An 18,139-nucleotide genomic window follows, 5' to 3' on the forward strand; every position below is an offset into this window, starting at 1 on the left:
TACGCGAAAATTTAGTATTAGAACGACGGTTCGGCGTAATACCCGGTATGGCTTATTTCGATACGAAAAATGTACGTTAACAGTACGAGTTATATAAGGTCATCTCGGAGATGAGATGATGTGAAAAACACCACGAGTCGAAAACACGTATTTTACATAGAAAAGCGGCTGTTTGTAGTGGATTATTCGAACGTGCGAGTTCAAGATGTTCTTGAGTAATTTGACAGGTAGAAAATTCGTATCGAATTATCGTATTTAAAATTTGAAACTAAGCACACGAAGTGAAAATTGAACGAAATTTTGGAGTAACTCGGTTGTGAGTATTTACCGCATTACCTTTTATGGTAAACAGACGTAAGCCGAAAAGTCGAACCAAATTGCAAACCGAGACGGATTAATCGTGGTAGTTAGTCTATCCTGTGAGAAAAAAGGGAGATCGCGATTGTGCTCAGTAATACGTATGAAGTTTGTATATAGAAAAACCAGGAATGAGATGAATTTTTTTAAATTGATCCAAAGCGAGGTGCAGTATTACGAAATGTAAAATTTGCAGCAGAAATTGATTAATTCATTTGAATACCAATTATGGTTTTGTAGTACGATTACGTACTTGGTTATTTGAAGAGATCTCGCTGAGCTGAGATTGAATTGGGTTTCTTTTACGAAAACAATACAAAGAGAAATATATTAATAATGATAAATATGCATCTTAATTTGAGTTTTATTTCGATACCGACAAAAACAACAATATAATAACTTATAATTAGATAACTTGGGTAAATTAAATGGATGAGGTGATAGGAACGAATTTTTAACGTATTTACATGTGTAGCACAGCTACTCGTATAGTCATTTAACAAAAACAAAGGAAATATGTAACTTGCAAAAATTATAATAAATTGGTAACTAAATAAAGCGTTACACATATTGTTGTACAAATAAATACGAAAACGAAATTAATAATTAATCTTTGGTACAAATTTCATGCTTTATGATGTTTTATCACAGGGAGTACGTGATTATCTCCGCACATACCGTCGATAAAATTAGCTCCAAGTGATCGTTGGTCGAAAGTCTCGAGGATTGAGCCCAAATTTTTCTAGTGTATAATCGACATCGCCGTTCGGTATCATAATTTGGTGGCCTACGTTATATATATGTAATACGGCCAGACGGTGGCCATTTCGTGTTATTTCGTGTAATTCCACCTGGAATGGGATTTTTGGCGCATATGTTAGGTCGACGCGAGGATCTAACTGTAAGAAACGTTTTACCCAGTTCTCGTAATCGATCCTGGAGAAGGTTCTCATTTTTCTTCGTCCTCGGTAACTTAGCTGGATCTTCATCGCATCGGAATTTCCTTCCTTATCTTTTCCTGGTCCCTTAAAACGGAATGAAAAGGTATTGTGCCCAAGACGTAGATAGGGAGGGCGTTGTCGAAAAATTCTGGGTACCGTAAAGATCGGTTCCATATTGAACTCGCGGGAAATTTAATATTACGCGATGTAATCTAAATGCACCGGTACGGTTTAGTTATCAAAGGCTACACAAAAAGAGCTCGCAAATGAAACACGCTAAAATTGATCAACTCGCAATATCTATTACACGCACAGCGACAAATGGTAACGAAAACTAACCTATACGATGAGTATTGTTCGACGGTTGTAGATGGTATGAATATTTGGCGAAATAAACTTAGTCTGATACCTGAAGTACCTTTTGTTATCGCCTATTTCTGATTGGTCGAGAGTGCATGCATTTCCTGAATGTACTTGTACTCGTTCAATGAGTTTATCGTTATTCTTCTCCATTATTTGTGTGTATTTTAGGATTTTATTCTTATCTCGGCGATGCTGATAGATACGAGTGCGTTGTGATGAATGATACGTAGGTAGGTACCTATTTTCGGTAAATTTGTAGGTAGGTTCGTTTTTCTATATTTCTTCCATTTGTCTTGTACTACATATTAATGTGTTGATGTACGTATTTACACACTGCCATTAATTGGACTCATCGTACTTAAGTACTCGCTTCGAGAAATTTTTGTTCAAATAATGAAAGAAATGGTAGATTGATAACATGATATTTTATTCAATAGAATAGGAACACATAAAAAATTAGAAATATATCAAAAAGTTACACAAAATGAAATTAATTATAATATCAGGAAACGGAAAAAAAAAAAAAAAAAAATGGGTTGGTAACAAGGGAAGTAACTAGATAGGTCTATTGTTATGTATTTTTCGGGTTTGAATTTTTATTACGAATCGTATTTGTATTCGGTGTGAAGTATGTGAACAGAGTTGTAGAAATTTTTACGGTAGCATAATAATAAAAATGGAGTAGGAAATTGATTAATTATTGGCTATCTTAATTTGAGCAAAAACTTATATCTAAATTCACGAACGAATAATTGGCCGGTAAATGGCATACTTAGAATTTATACTTATTTCGATAGAAACATTGAAAAGTTTTGAGGATTAATACTAATCGTAACGTATTTACATGAAAGTTATATTAAAGCGTAGTCGATAGTATCTACGAGTCTGGAATTCGGAAATGAGTCACGATTCGTCATTTCAATTTCTCCATTGCAGATTCGTAGGGTCGAAATCAAAGGCTAATAAAGTTTCATTGAAGATTGCCGTTTGAATAGGTACTTGAAAACTATTACCGTCAAAATGGAGTACCGTCAATTGATGCTGGTTCGTAATTACCGGATGTATTTCGATGCGTAGGGTTTTCTTCGGCGAGTACGTGAAGTCTTTTATTGGGTTTAATCGTAAAAATAATCGCACCCAGTTGTTAAAATCGCCTCGTGTATAGTTGATTGTTTTGGTTCGATGTTGAAAAAGTAACTGGACTTTTACCGAATCCATATTTCCTTCTTTATCTTTGCAAACTCCTTGTAGTTTAAAGGTGATCGTTTGGTGACCAAGCTGCAAGTATGGTGGACGTTGATTAAAGCGGCGAGGTACGAGTAATAGCTGGTTCATTATGTCGTTTGTTTGTCCAATAAATTATCACTTTTTTATAATTCGAAACGAATAGTTGTCACCGTATCGGTGTATATCTTCGTCATGTACGAATAATTACATTAAACCTCACTAAAAAGTTTTGGATAGTTGAACGCACCGCACCTTAACCCTTTTCGGGTACTCACTTGTTAAATTGGACTGTTCACTACGATATCATAGGATGTTATGAATTCGCAGTCGAGTATCGATCATCTTCGGGTGCAAAGAAAGGAGAATATAAAAAAAAAAAAAAAACAACAACAAAAAAAAAAAAAAATGACAACACAGCCAGTGCTGTTTATCGGACGTTGGCGATTGGTTGAGCTCGGGTATGAGCAGCGTTGCTAAATTCCTGGAAACGGATGATCGAGAGAGTTTTTGTCTCGTATGCGAGTGTGTGTGTGTAAGTGAGGGTGTATGTAAATAAACCGCTGTTTTCACTGTCGATGGAATGTTTTCTTCTTCGTAGCCCATCGAATCAGTTTTTGTAATTTATTCTTTTTTCCGAGTTTAGGTGTTGCAGTGATTGAAGTATTACTTGTCGTAATTATTCTCTGGGATTGAGTGTTCTCCTCATTACCAGTATTTGATTCAGTAGTTACACTCGAGTTTTCATTTTGTTGATGAATGGATGTTTTAGCAGTGTCACTGACGTCATCGTTATCATATTCGGTACTGATATCGCTATCCTTACCATAATAATTTCGATAAAAAACTGCTTCGAAATCACGACCGTGAATTGAATTTACTTCAATTGCCTTCTGTTTTGATGCTGGGCTTTGCCCCATACGTAACAAAGTCGCCGCTAGGCGTTCAGAACGTCTGGTTTTCTTTGCATTTTGCTCGTCTCGAGCTATCGACGAAGTGGAGGGTATAGGGTTTTTGACTTCCTTTGGAATGGTAGGGTTTTCAGCATCCTTGGGTTTCTTCTTCTTTTTCTTCTCCTTATCCCGCGTCAGGTCAATGATTTCGGGTATTTGCTCGGGTAAATTTGGTGAGCTGTCTAGTTTGGTTTTTTGTTGTAAAATTTTATCACGTTTTTGTGCACGAAAAACTTTACGTTGTTCACGAGCAATTTCTTGCAATTTAACGAGTACTGATCTGGCAGCTGCTTTGGTATTCTCATCCTGTATATTAGAACGCGGTACGCGTATTTTCTGAATTTTTTCTACCGTTTGGAGTTCGTCTTCGTCAGACGTAATCTCGTTCTCTTCGATGAGGTGTGTGTTTAAAAATTCAGAAATTTTTTCTTTGAATGAGCGTTTATCGAGCCATGAACGTAGGCAGGGGTCATTTTCCAATTCAGCAAGCTCAGCCTTCTTTAAAAATAAAGTCAGCTGTCGAACATTTGCTATTCTGTTCGTTTGAGAGTTATCAGTCGGTTCGATTAAGTATGAATTTGTACCAGTACGTTTCAAAATTTTGAACGGTCCAATACGTTTCTGATACAATTTGGCCGCGGTCATTTTATCTGAACTAGATAATTTATGATTCGTCAGCAAAACCATGTCACCTTCTTTCAACGTATCGGGATCTTTGTGTTCTTTATTGAATTTGTACTCTTCTTCAATGCGTTTCAATCTGCGTCGCTCTCGAATATACGTTTCAATTATTTGTCGATCCGACATTTTTTCAACTTGGAATTTAGCTAATTCTAGTGTGTACACGGCCTTTTTGGCCAAATGGTCGGCGATTATATTCGTATATTCGTACTTGCGGGCGTATACGTGATGGAATTCAACATTGTCGAATGCTTTTCTTAATTCCAAAATTCGTTCGAATAGCGTACGATGATGGACGGGTTTTTTACGCGCATTGAGCCATTTATTCTTTAGCCAGTTGTGTACAGTATGGTTTAACGCTTTAACTACGTAATTTGAATCAGAGAAGATTTTCACTTTCTTGACGTTGTTGAATTTGAGAATTTCCAGCGCCTGGATTATTGCTGTCAATTCTGCAAAATTATTCGATAATTGGAATTCGTCGGTAGGTATTATCCTATCTGATACGTTTCGTATAGAATCTGGCGCAAAGCAGATGCCAATACCTGCAATAGCGTCTAAATCTCCGTTCTTGGAGCAAGCACCATCAGCGGTTACGCGCGCGTAATTATCCATGTCCATAATTAAATCCTTGTTAGGGTTTAACTTTTCGGAAAAGCTGTCGGCGAGTGTAACGGATGGAGCTTTTACTTTACTCAAATTTTCACGTAATTCGAGCAATTTAAATTGAAAATCAAATTTCTTTCTTCGGTGAGGCATCCCTGTATTAATATCGTCTCGCCTGCCCCATGCCTCGTTGGGGGTAAAGCCGAAGGAGGTAGGGGTATTATTAATTTCGGTCTGAATTTGTTGAATAAAATATTGCCATCCCGTATGAGGTTGATGAGGGTTGTGAATTTTATTCAATTTCACACGTAATTTGTCGCCAATTACTCGCATAGTTCGCTCTACCGAAGAGGATTGCGGGTTGTATGCGTTAGTATGAGCGACTTTTATATCGTTGTGTTCGAGTAATTTATACCAAGATTCACTTATGAATTGCGAACCATTATCGGTAATTACTTTCTTGACATTTATTTCGCTACGTTCGATGTCAGCCAACACCGTTTTCATAGCGTTACAAACGTCCATTTGTCGAATATGGTGCATCGTCTGCAACCATACACGCCCAGTAAAGATGTCTTTTACTACGAGTAAGTATTTTGGGTATCCCGTGATGGCGGGAATAGGGCCATAAATGTCAACTGATAAGACGTCGCCTATTGCATAGGCTTCAATTTGCCCGTATTCCAACACTTTATGATTCGTGTAATTTTTGTTAACCTTACACACGATACATGTGTTGCAGATTTCTCTTATATAGTGCATAGAGTTAGGGTGGTAATACATCCTACGAAACACCATTTCTAGTTTGGCCGCTCCTAGGTGGCCATATGCGTGATGCAAATAGTCGACGGTATCGTAAAAAAGCGAGTCAGGTAGGTATGGCACGAAAGAGCCATTTTCTAAACGCTTCATTAGCATAGGCTTTTTGATAGGTTTCATCGCTACGATGTCTTCACCATCCATTTCCATTGGTTCAACTCGTTCTTCGAATACTTGTGTATCGTGTATTGCGAATTTCTTCGCACGGCGCATTTTTATTTCAATTTCCTTTTTCTCATCGTCGTTATAATGAGTAGTTAGGATTTTAAAAAGCGCTGCGCAAGTATCATCACCGTGTTGGTATTTAGGAATGTCATTGAGCTTGCTATATAGCAAGGAAATATTTTCTTCGACAAAATATACTTCATATGGTGGAATTTCGGTGGAAAAATTTTTAATTTCGAGCTCTTTAGCTTTTACATCGTATAAACGTTTATTTGATTTATCCATCGACCATTCGAGATCGAAACAATTGAGCCAAGTTATCCAACTCGCAGCTTTACGATGGGATTGAGCCATATCGCGATATTTATTGACAATTGCCATTAAATTCTTTCGCACGTGGATTTTTCGACCAATAACCCACATCTGAACTTTTTTCAAAACTTGAACGAGAGCCATTATTTCGCGATCGAACAGCGTAAATTTCTTTTGATGTGGCTCGAATAAAATGGATACGAATAAACAGATTTGTTTTTCTTTTGTATCTTTATCTTTGTAGAATAATACTGCATTCATGGCATCTTCAGATACACTCGTGTCGAGGTATAAATCGCCTTCTTGAGGTGGTGGTTTCAATTTGAATTCTTTGCAGTATTCTGCTTTCAATAATTCAAAAGCTTTCGCCTGTTCGGCTCCCCAAGTGACCTTATCGGAGTTACCTTTGGTAAGGTCGTAGATGGGTCGTAGAATCTGCATATAATTCGGTATGAAATTTCGATAGAGCCCAGTTAGGCCAACTAAAGTAAGTATTTCCTTAACCGTTTTAAGTTCGAACTTTCCTTTCTTCGTGTGTTTTTGAACAAATTCCAAAAACTTCGTTATTTTCTCGTTTTGCTTCGCGACTTCGTCTTTTGAAATTACAAAGCCAAGGTGCTCGGCGTATTCGCGAAAAAATTGAGTTTTATTCGGATTCAGCTTAAGTCCAGCTTTTCGAATCGCTTCAAAAACTTTCTTCAATCGATCCAAAGTTTCTCGGAACGTTGCGCCCGATACCTTTACATCATCGACGAATTTCGTGACACCTTTCATATCAGGTAGTACCTGATTTATCATATGCACGAATTCGCCACTCGATATTTTCAGGCCGTAGGGCAATCTGCAAAATTCATAGACTTGCCCACATACCTGAAAAGCGGTGAATTCTCGCGATGCCTCGTCTAAAACGAGCTGCCAAAAACCGGCAGTAAAATCCAAAGTACAAAAGAGTTCATCACCCTTATTCTCGAAAATTATCCATTCAACCGGATTCGGTTCGGTAAGTACTTGTTGAAGTTTTTTATTGAGTTCGTCGGCGTCTAGGCACAAACGTATATCGCCATTTTTCTTTATTACCGGTGCCATGGTATTTATGTATTTAGACCTAGACGGTCGTATAATCCCTTCGCGTAACATTTTAGCTATCGTTCGTCGTAAGGCCTCCATGATTTTTTGCGATGGGCGGAATTTCTCTCCACGCCATGGTCCCAGTTTGGGATCGACGTCGAACTTAAAATTTACCTTTTCACCGATATAGCGTCCAGGGGAATTGCTGAATATGTCGCAATATTCTTCGACCTCTTTGAACGCATTTTCAGCCGTTTCGGCTGTAATTCGACCTTTAATTACCAAATTATTTAGATCATTTTTCATGTTCTTTTTGTACAATTCTTGCGCTAAAATTTGTTCATTCGCGAACTCTTGGTCAAAGTACCCAGTTTGTCGATGTAAATGATGAATCATTTCGTGTCGATAATTAGGGTCTTCTTCGATATGATAGACAGACAAAGCATCCCTATATTCGTCTTCACGTAGGTAGGGTATTTTAAAAGGTACCCCGTTGCGAGGTTTGCAATTTGCATAATCGTGCCCCTTTTCGAGCTTAGGCTCGATACCTAAATATCGCATCGATATTCTACCTAATATACACGATTTAGCAGGTGTATCTAGTATGAAGAATGGCGCATAGATTAAGTGTGTACCTATACGCATACATATCTCGACGATATGAGTCATTGTTTTGACTATAGAATTATCTGCCATTTTCAGCATCACTGGTCGTCGTAATTGTATGTATTTAATCCATTGTGGATGCTGACGTGTGATGTATTCGACTACTGGTTTCGAGATGACATTAGGTAGAGCACCGCTATCTAATTGAATAGCAAGTGGTTGTAACCCTATCATTACGGGTATTACGCATATTGGGTCTACGGTGGAATGATCGATAAATTGATCTTTTGTCATCGGTTGCATTTGAGTTTCATTCGTAGGTGGATCTTTCTTTGTATGCGCATAGTCGATCGAATCTACATAATTGACACCTAAAACTTTAGGCCCGATTTTGTCAATTTTTTCTGTAGTTTTGATTGTGTCCTCATCGGACTCGTCATCTGACATCGTTACGTCACCGTTAGTACCTTTTATATGTACACGTTTTTTGATTTGAATATTTTCCATATTCACAGGTTTTGATAATTTACCAGATTTCGCCGGTGGATCGTAGATTATTTTCACAAACAGTGAACTACCATCAGGGGAAACCATGCGACGCGTATATTCACCTGTTACTTGATCACATTCGATTTTTTGCGATAAAATCTGGACCAATTTACGCATCATTAAGTTGCTGATAGGCATTTTCTCGTCCATTGGGTTTTCATGCAGTTTTAGATTCGTAGCGAATAACTTCTTCAATGGTCCTTTACTTTCTTCTCGATATAACGGTTTGTTAGCATTTTGATTATCGAGAGTAACTTTTTCATACTTATTGAGTGCCGCGGTCATCATTTCTAATAAATATGAATAAGTCGACATTTCAGGATAGTACCTATCAAATTCTTTCGCATAGTAGAATTTGTCGAGTCGAGGTATTATGTTATTTTTATCGTCGACCGCAGGTCTGGTAAAAACTACACCTGTGTCGGATGTAACCACTTCTTGCTTTAGAAATTCATACGCCGGCTGGCGCCAAAAAGTGATGCGTTTATCATCGAGAAGTCTAATGAACATATCGCGGTATGCAATGTACCGATTTAAGCTAACAGGCTTGTCGGTACGTTTACGTGGTTTTACTAAAGGCATTAGTAAAAAGATGTGTTCGACTTTTTTCGTGTCGAGTAAGAGATTAATGATGTTATCGATTTGGCGTGCGACGACCGCGTATGGTTTTTTAGAAAAATTTAGCTCCATCTGACCCATTGATAATACCACTTTTGTTCCTGGGTATATTCGAATAGGTTCTATACGTTTGTATAGTTCTTCTAAACTTAATTGATCGCGCAGATGTTCGTCCATTATCACTTTGTGTGAAATCGATCCTCGTTTAAGGTAATGAACTAAACTGTCTCCAAGCCAGGTATATTCGTCGAATATCGCACTGGGGGGTGAGACATTACTAGGTGACTCCCCCGCAGTCCCTAGCTTCGTTGGTTTCCCGCGGGCGTAGCGGCGGGTGGCGGGGTATTCGTAGAATTATTCGCCGCGTTCGGAGTGTTTGTTTGACTCGTTGATGGTTGGGTGGTGGACGCGGTAGCGGGGGGATTGTTTACATGCGAATCCACGTGTGTTGCGGTAGGTTGGGGAAATTGTAACGTAGCGTATTGAACTTGTAACGCATCATTTTGTTCTTGTGTTGATTCAGGTAATTCACTTATCGTAGCCGGTTGGCTATTTTGATTCGTCGCTAATTGTTGGTAATAGTTATATAGGTATTGACAGTATTCGTCGTAATATGGGCTGGTTGCATCAATGTTTAGATTATTATCTTCGTAGTATTGACCCGATGTTGGTACCTGAAAATTTTGAACGAACTGAGTCGACCCGTCAGGGCCCATCGTTACAAATTGTGCAGGCATGATTGCCGGCGGTGGGGGTGGCAATGCTATGACTGCTGGAGGGGTAGATACGTTTTGCGTATTATTATTGTTGTTGTTATTGTTAGCCGCGTAATTATTCCGATTAGGGTGGTTCTGAAATCGAAAATTTGGCTGCAATCGTGCGTTTTGCGGGAATCTAGGTCTCTGTCCCTGTTGCTGATTTCCATTGTTTCCTTGGACGGATTGTCCTATAGCTTGGGGGGTTGGAAACGTTGGTGGTTGTTGTCCAGGGGGTGGCATTAGCATTGGTAATAATGGTCTTGTATGAACCAAGTTCGGTTGCATCCAGCGTGGTACTGGTCCTTGCATGAATATGTGTCGTTGCATTTGCCATTCTGGAAATGGTTTGGGTTTTGCTTGCATCGGTACGATACGTACACGTCGATGTTTCGCGAAATCGACTTTAATGCCAGCCAATTCACGTAGTTTTGCAATGAATTGCTCCAACGTTTGGTTTTGATCTTGTACCATCATTTGATAGGCGGGTGGTAGTTTTACCGAAATTGCGCGAATGATGTATTGCGTGCCACGACGATCAGTGTGGCTCAATGCAATTGTAAACCGAATTAGTTGACCGATTAAATCTTGTAGACTTGTCGCACAGTCGTAATTATTACACGCCATTTCAAGTCTATCTTGAGCCCGTTCGTTCCAATAAAATTGGAGGAAACTCTTCTTCGTATTTTCATACGAATCATTTGGGCAGAGAGTAGTCATCCACGCTTCGCGGTCATACGTAGTTACTACCGTTGTAAATACGTGCGCTTTATGCGCATCGGGCGCATTAGTTGCATCAGTGAAATGCTCAAAACGTTGTATGAAATCGTGAGGAAATAAACGGTTTTGTTCCGAGAATATGATATTCGATGCTTTGAGCAACATAACATCGATCTTATTCGGCTGACGACTACCTCCTGGTGCATTCGGTGCGTTGTTGACTCTTTGTTCGAGTGTATTGACCTTTTGCGCGAGGTGTTCAGTGGTTTGCGTTTCTTCCGCGAGTACTTGCACGTGCTCAGCTAGTTGGCCACGAATACCACGTACATCAGTTTCTAGTGTATCGATGTCTCTTTCATGATCATCCGTTTTTCTTCTTAGTGATCGAAACCGATTTTCGTTTCGGGTGGCCTGTTCGTCTTGCCGTGCCTTGATTGTTTGGATTTCATCATTGTTCGATTCGGCTCTACGCTGAGCTTTTCCTGCAATTTGTAATGCATTAGCTGCCATGTTATTGGCTTGTTGCGCTGATGCGTCGATGTCGTTGATTTTATCCTTCATCATTTCTTGATTTTTTAGGGTTTTCCTAAAATGGCCATCGATATACCGCCAGGTATATTTCAATCTTTCGGTAATGTGGTCGACTTCTACCTCGCCGGGTGGCATTGTGGGAGGGTCCATTAACTCTTCCTCACTCACAGGTAGATCGCTTCCATCGTCGGTGAACGGATCGTCCAATTCGTGAAGCGTACTTAAGTTTATTATCGAGGGTGCGGCAGTTATCTTTTTCTTGTTTTTGGTTTGCGGCTTCGAGCTACTAGGCGGTGGTCGTTGCAAATCCTTTTCATTTAGGCTACGCCGCGGCTGATTTCTCAAACGATCTTTTAGGGTCGACATGTCGTTAAATTCCAAAGAATTTACTTGACAAACGATTTTACGACTTTTTTAATTGCTCTAAACGAGCTACTGTAAGAAAAAATAAAGGGTTTGAATGGAATGTGCCGGCAAACTCCACTCGGTTCGCGAATGCGCGTTTTTACGACTTGTTCAAGGGCAAGTCTACCTCGTAGCAACCGCGAAGGGTTGGCAATCAAGCGTGACGAGGTGAATCGAGTTCAGACGAGCGGTTTCCCGCGCTTTTTCAAACTCGACGATTCGCGCCTTAAAATACACAAAATTTACGCGAATTTCCGGGATTCGCCCTGAAATACACGTAGATAACAAATGCAACGTATTATAAAAAGCGCTTCGCGGATATAAGTTTAAAAATTAAACACTTTAACAGGCGCAAATTCCGTGATGGAAAGCACTTGAACTTTTTGCATGCAAGAAAAAATTCTCGTCAGGCGCCAATGATAAAATAATATAATTGCACGTATGAAAGGTATGACGAATAAAGCAGATTGGCATAAGATAGGTACTTACCCCAGCACACCTACACTTTACCGAATGGATACTTACACGCGACGAATATATTAAATTAACAAAAGATACACGATTACGTGTTGAATTCGATATATTTGAGTTTAATCACACAGAAATACACGTCAATAATCAATAATTCCACGAACTCGTGCGAAATAGGGAAAATATTGTACAAATTTGGAGGGATCACTTAAATACACTAATTAATTCTACGAAATAACTTTTAACTTGGACCCGGAGGGCACAAAGACTAAAAGGCACATTAACTTGGCGATTCGCGGACAACCGTTGATGAACTGCGAATTGGTCCAGTCGCAAAAGATGCTGCTAAACCTCTTTCGCGACTGTACCAATCAGTGTTACCCGAAATAGAAGGGTTAAATACTCTAATATTACGAGTTTCCGGACATAGGCATAAGTCTCAGTCTAACAGCCAATAAAATAATATTCAAATTACTGAGCCCAATCAATGGAGACCTTATATCCCAGTATTATTCTGTTAGGTTACGTTTAGAAAAGTAAGTAGGTAAACGAGTAGGTATAACTTTGAAGACAAATACGTAGAAAGTAATGATATAAATATTATTTATTCAGCCATGTATCCGATGAAATACCTACACTAATAATTCACTCGAATGGAGATCGGTCTCATTTCGTAAAAGCCATATGCTCGATTGAATAATTAAATTACCAAATAAATGTCAAATGCAAATAAAACTGCGCGTCTCGTTTGAATAAAGGTACCAAAAAAACCATCCTATTCCACCTACCTACTCGAAGTGGCCCTGTTCAAAGCATAATCGTAAATTCAACCTACTATACTAAACTTGTGGACATTGATAACCGCAACACGACTCGAAATTGGAACATTTTTCTCTTAGTATCGGCATTTCGCCCACATTGAATTTATACTCCGTATACTTGAAAGGGTAGGTGCAGAAATCAAAGTTTTGATGCGAGTGAGACTAAAAGCAGTTGAATATTATAGTCGAGGAAAGAAACCAGAGAATTATTTATTAAGATGGGTGGTTCGTATAGGTATACCTAATACCTATGTTAGACTTTATGTACCATTAATACGGTTCATGCGTACAGTACCTGTCTAATTAACGTCAAATATACCTGCAGGCATGCGATATTAATAATCGAAACTATTGTTAATGACACAGACAATATCTATTAATTAGACTGTATTTCATTAATTTTCCAGCCGCACCGTTCTACGAGTATCCTTAAATGAACATTCGTGACAAGTTGATAAAATTGTTCCGAACTAATTTCAAATATTCTCTCATCCTTTATTCGTACAAATACATTAGAATGAGAAACATTAATTAACCTATTGTATTCACCGATGTAATTTTAACATTTGTACAATTTTCGAGTATAATTTTATAAGAAAGCCTTGGAGCGATTTCATTCCTATATATAAGTATATTTTTTGAGCTGTACTTGCGACTTATCTACGACATCAACAGCGACTATCACTTAGCAGATGATTCGAGTTTATGGAATATACCTACCTAAGTACATAGGTAAAAATCATACTCTTAAAGGTATACGACGACGAGTAAAAGTTGATACCTAATAAATTTTTTAATCTATATACTGCGTGTACTCGTAATACCAAAGGGGAAATGAATTATAATTATAATGATGTAGTTTTATTTCGCAGACGAAATGTTAATGGTTGTTATAATGGAGGCCAAATATGTGTTAGTTCTATGAAAATAAAAGATGACCACGCCTAAACACCTACCTTCGTTGTATATACGCGAGTAAAAGGAGGAAATGTTCAACGTTACTTTTTTTTTCACTTGAAATTGGCCTCCTCCGCATATGTCTGTATACGAGTACATTTAACCCAAACAAAAACTAAACAAAAATTGAAAATGTCTCTTCGGTGCACTCGAATCGAAATATTTCTCATTAGCGAAAAAAGTACTATTACCTTATGTATTTTGTGTCTAGTGGGATGCAATATTTTCGTTGCTGAATTACGCGTATAAATAATACACGAATCAAACGCAAAAATCCCAAAGGTCATGAACTCGTAGCCGGGAATTCTCTCGTATGTCATCTGGTTTTAATTTATCGCCTTGTGTTAGTAGATTAAAAAAGAAAAAAGGATAGGTACGCGAGTTAAAGGTACTTTGCCTACCTGTACCAGTACCTATACCTATATATTCGAGTAAATCGATACGATATTAAATAAAAACCGACTAAGTACATACGTAAAATCACTTACCTAATTGTACGTAAATGAAAACCGCCGCAAAATACTGCAGATACCTCGACGATGTGTTCATGTTGATGGTAGAACTGGAATAATGAAATTGCGACCTTGACTCCAGTTCTTATACTATTTTAAATATCAAGAGCCTTGCGGATTACCATGAATACAGTTCCATCTCCAAGTGTTGATATTTTGCCACTAACCATTTGCATTCTTGTCGACGATTATACCATAAGATCTGAAACACTTTCGCTACCTTCTTCTTTCGTTGTTCATTTCCATGCATCGTAAAATTACCCATAGATGCATTTGATTTGAAAAATTACGACTATAGTGGAGATTTCAATTTGTCTTTAATAGGTGATTGTTTCATTATACATACTTAACAGTGTACTTTTGAAAAGGGTGAGGTGTTGTGGATTTGTTTTTCTTTTTTTTGATTTCGATGCCTCGATGGAAGGGGCCGGAGGAGGTTTTGGTGTGTATCCAAAGGTGAAAGCGAATACGTAACAGGAATTATAGTACGTTTACGTGATCTATGGATTACGTAGTCGAGGTATTTCAATTTTTATGGGGAGAAATAGGGATTCAACGGAATTTTTTGAAATTTTTAATTTTTTTAGGCTGTAAACAACACGAATTTCGTTGTGTAAGATGGTCAAAATATTTCCCAAGTGCCCTCAAAATTTATAGAATGCATTGCCAATTTTCAATTCAAGAATGTCATTTATTTTGTTTTTTAAATTTCTAGTTTGAAGAAAACTAATTTCAGTCGTCTGATTAGTATTTTGGAAACCGACTGCATACTTTTTTTGACGGATGATCGATCCCTCCCTTCCGCCACAATCTTGTGTTTATTGAATGTCCCCATAAATCGGCTTGTAATATAATGTCAACAAAACATTTTGCAGTTGAATGAGGTCTCTTTTGCCTATCGATGCATAATGAGAATTGGCCAAGTGTTTATACCGGCGACAGTTGAAAAAAATTGCGTATTGAATTGGAAGAATGAATTGGAAAAGCAATGCTTGAATTACCAAATTTGTAAGCATGGAGAAAGACGTTGGTATCTGTTTTTGAATACATTAGATATGTGTAGAGATGTAAATTTTCACTCCATCGCTCTTGCAGTAATTTTTATTTACCATTTAAGTAATTTCTTTCAGACTATGTTGAGTATAGTCATCGCCGCCATGTTATCTTGGTGTTTCTTTATTGAGATGAGAGAAATCTCTCACCGAAAAAAAAATATACAGTACGTATTATGCAGTTCATTTCAAAATACGAAAACTTCTTCAAAATGCATTTAGAATATCGTCAAATTGTTCCTGAAGTTTGAAAAAAATGGATGCGACGTCCTGTCTGTTAGGAAAGTTTTGAATCATGGATATGTTTTTTGCTTGAATAAAGGTTAATTATAAAATTTTTAAAAGTATTTGACCTCTCGAGCTTCCCTCAATTTTCTTAACAATGATGTCACCCCTGAGCTACATGGTTTTTAAATTTCAATGTACCTACAATATCTACAATCTACATATAGATGTATGAAAATACCTCCTCAAAATTGAGCAATATGCAAATTTTTAACCACACGCGGCAAAACCTTAAAATTGGACCTAGTATACTAAGTATTCAAACTCTGGATCGTTTTTCTCAAAATTGATTGATTTTTTTCCAAATCATTCTTAAAAGTCGACCAGAGTCTACTTGAACGTACCTTTCTGAAATTATCAGGAATTGATGATCTTTTTCCAAGTTTTTCAAGTCTGACATAATGTCAAGAATTCATCACAATCTTTTCCAAGTTTCCAAAAGTCAGACAAAATTTTGTAAAATCACAACTAAAAATATCAGAAATTGATCATCCTATAGGTACAACGTACCTACGTCAACGTAACTTGGAATGTCAGGAATTAATTAATTTTTGTTTAAAGTTTACGAGTATAAAAGTCTGACGTAACATCAGGAAATTGACATAATTAAGTTTTCAAAGTTCAATGTGACGCAAATGAGCTTTACGTCACGCAAATTTTGGACACCCACCCGGACTTTACGCAAAAAATATTCACCTTGATAATCAGTGAACTGAGATCGAATTAAATACCTTACCTATAGTACCTATACATATAGATGTTTTTAGACATAAAATTGATTTTTGGAAGTACACACATCGTTACAACTCCTTTCCTTGTTCCATCCTTATTGATCTACTATTTTCCAATTTTTAATAACTATCTGTGACGCGGCATACGAAAAGGTGGTCTAACTACCCCGAGTAAAAACGTAGTTTTTGAGAAAAACGCGTTTTAAAGTTTTTGAAACGTTTTTTCCATTTTTCAAAAAGTATTTTCATTAGCAATATTTCAACGTATATTGAAAAAAAAACGGAAAAAAAATTTTTTTGAAGATTTTTCTTGGAGCTACCTCACTTTAGAGCCATTTTTACAGGTTAAACGTCAAGATAGCGAACTGGCGATGGTTTTATCGTATTCTACGGTCAATTTTACATAAAAATAGCAAATTAAAAAAATCCATTTTTTTGGTTTTTTTGGTCGGGGTAACCTTTTTGTATGCCGCGTCTGGTGATTTTCAACATTTAGGTATTTGTTTCATTAATGAGGAGGGCATTTCAGCTGTCAAAGAAATTTTTGAACGGGACTGAGCTAAATCGAAAGAGCATGCAAAAGTACATTAACAGCTAAAATTTCAAGTACTAAAGTGCACTTTTCGGTTTTTGGAGAATTTTTGAAAATCTTTGGACTAAAAATGTGAAAAAATGAAAATCTTGCTAAATTGACCTAGAGAGCTGAAATTTTGTATGTACTTAATTTTTGACCCTAAAAAACGATTGTAAACAATTTCGAACGGTTTTGAAAATTTCTAAAGCTACCAGCAGATTTTTAAAAGTTGAAATTTTCACTAAATTTTACCCAATGAAGCTGGAGAACTAAAATTTACGTTATACCTTAATTTCAACTTGCCGAGTCGGTTGGAGGTGGTTTCAAGCCGTTCTGGAATCTCCCGACCTATTTTTAAAGCATAACTGTCCTCTTGTCAAATATTAAAGAGTCGAGTACCTACTAACTTTTTTTCGAAACTTTCTCAATTGAAAATTAAAAATGGTCGATTGATATTTTCAAAGTACCTGCACTTTTATTATGCTTACCTTTTAAAAATATTAGAAAGGTCAAACACGAGAAACCCGTATTACAGTTTTTTATACGATTTAAATTGAAATTTTTTCTCAAAAATACATCTACTTACCTATCAAATCAAACAAAATAGAAACGTGTAACTCTATTTGAAAAACCGAAAATTTCTTTTTATAAGGATAAAATCGAAAGCTACGTTCGAAACGAAGTGAATTTCTTCATTTTTTCAAGTACACTCGCTGCCAAAAAAAAAAAAAAAAACGAAAAAACAGGCATCAAGAAAACGAGAAAGAAATAAGAACGACTGCGATTGAAATAAAAACGGAATGTCGAAAAGTTGAAAGAATTCTTGGAATATTAAAAGAATGTTTGCTCGTTTTTCGATATTCAAATTATAAAATTGACTCGTCTGGGGTAAATTTCAAATATTTAAAACATTCGTCTGATGTCGTAGTCGTAGCAAAATAATAATCCGCTGAGTGGAATCTTATTCAAATACCTGTTGAAATTTGTTCGTTGGTTAATTTTAAACTTTTCGACGAATTTCTTTTTCCTTAGGAGTACAATTTTCTCGTTTTGAAAATAAATT

General features: G+C 37.2%; 1 protein-coding gene across 1 annotated transcript in view; it reads right to left on the bottom strand.

Moving 5' to 3' along the window:
• LOC135832702 (protein obstructor-E-like) overlaps window positions 1-14,593 on the bottom strand; it is a 42,167-nt gene extending 27,574 nt beyond the window's left edge. Inside the window, exon 1 of the mRNA XM_065346132.1 lies at window positions 14,411-14,593. Within this exon, the coding sequence (XP_065202204.1) occupies window positions 14,411-14,471 (61 nt within the window). The 5' untranslated portion in view covers window positions 14,472-14,593. The remainder of the gene's footprint in view (window positions 1-14,410) is intronic.
• Between the last annotated feature and the right edge of the window lie 3,546 nt (window positions 14,594-18,139).

This window comes from Planococcus citri, chromosome 1, assembly GCF_950023065.1.
Source record: "Planococcus citri chromosome 1, ihPlaCitr1.1, whole genome shotgun sequence".
NCBI lineage: Eukaryota > Metazoa > Arthropoda > Insecta > Hemiptera > Pseudococcidae > Planococcus > Planococcus citri.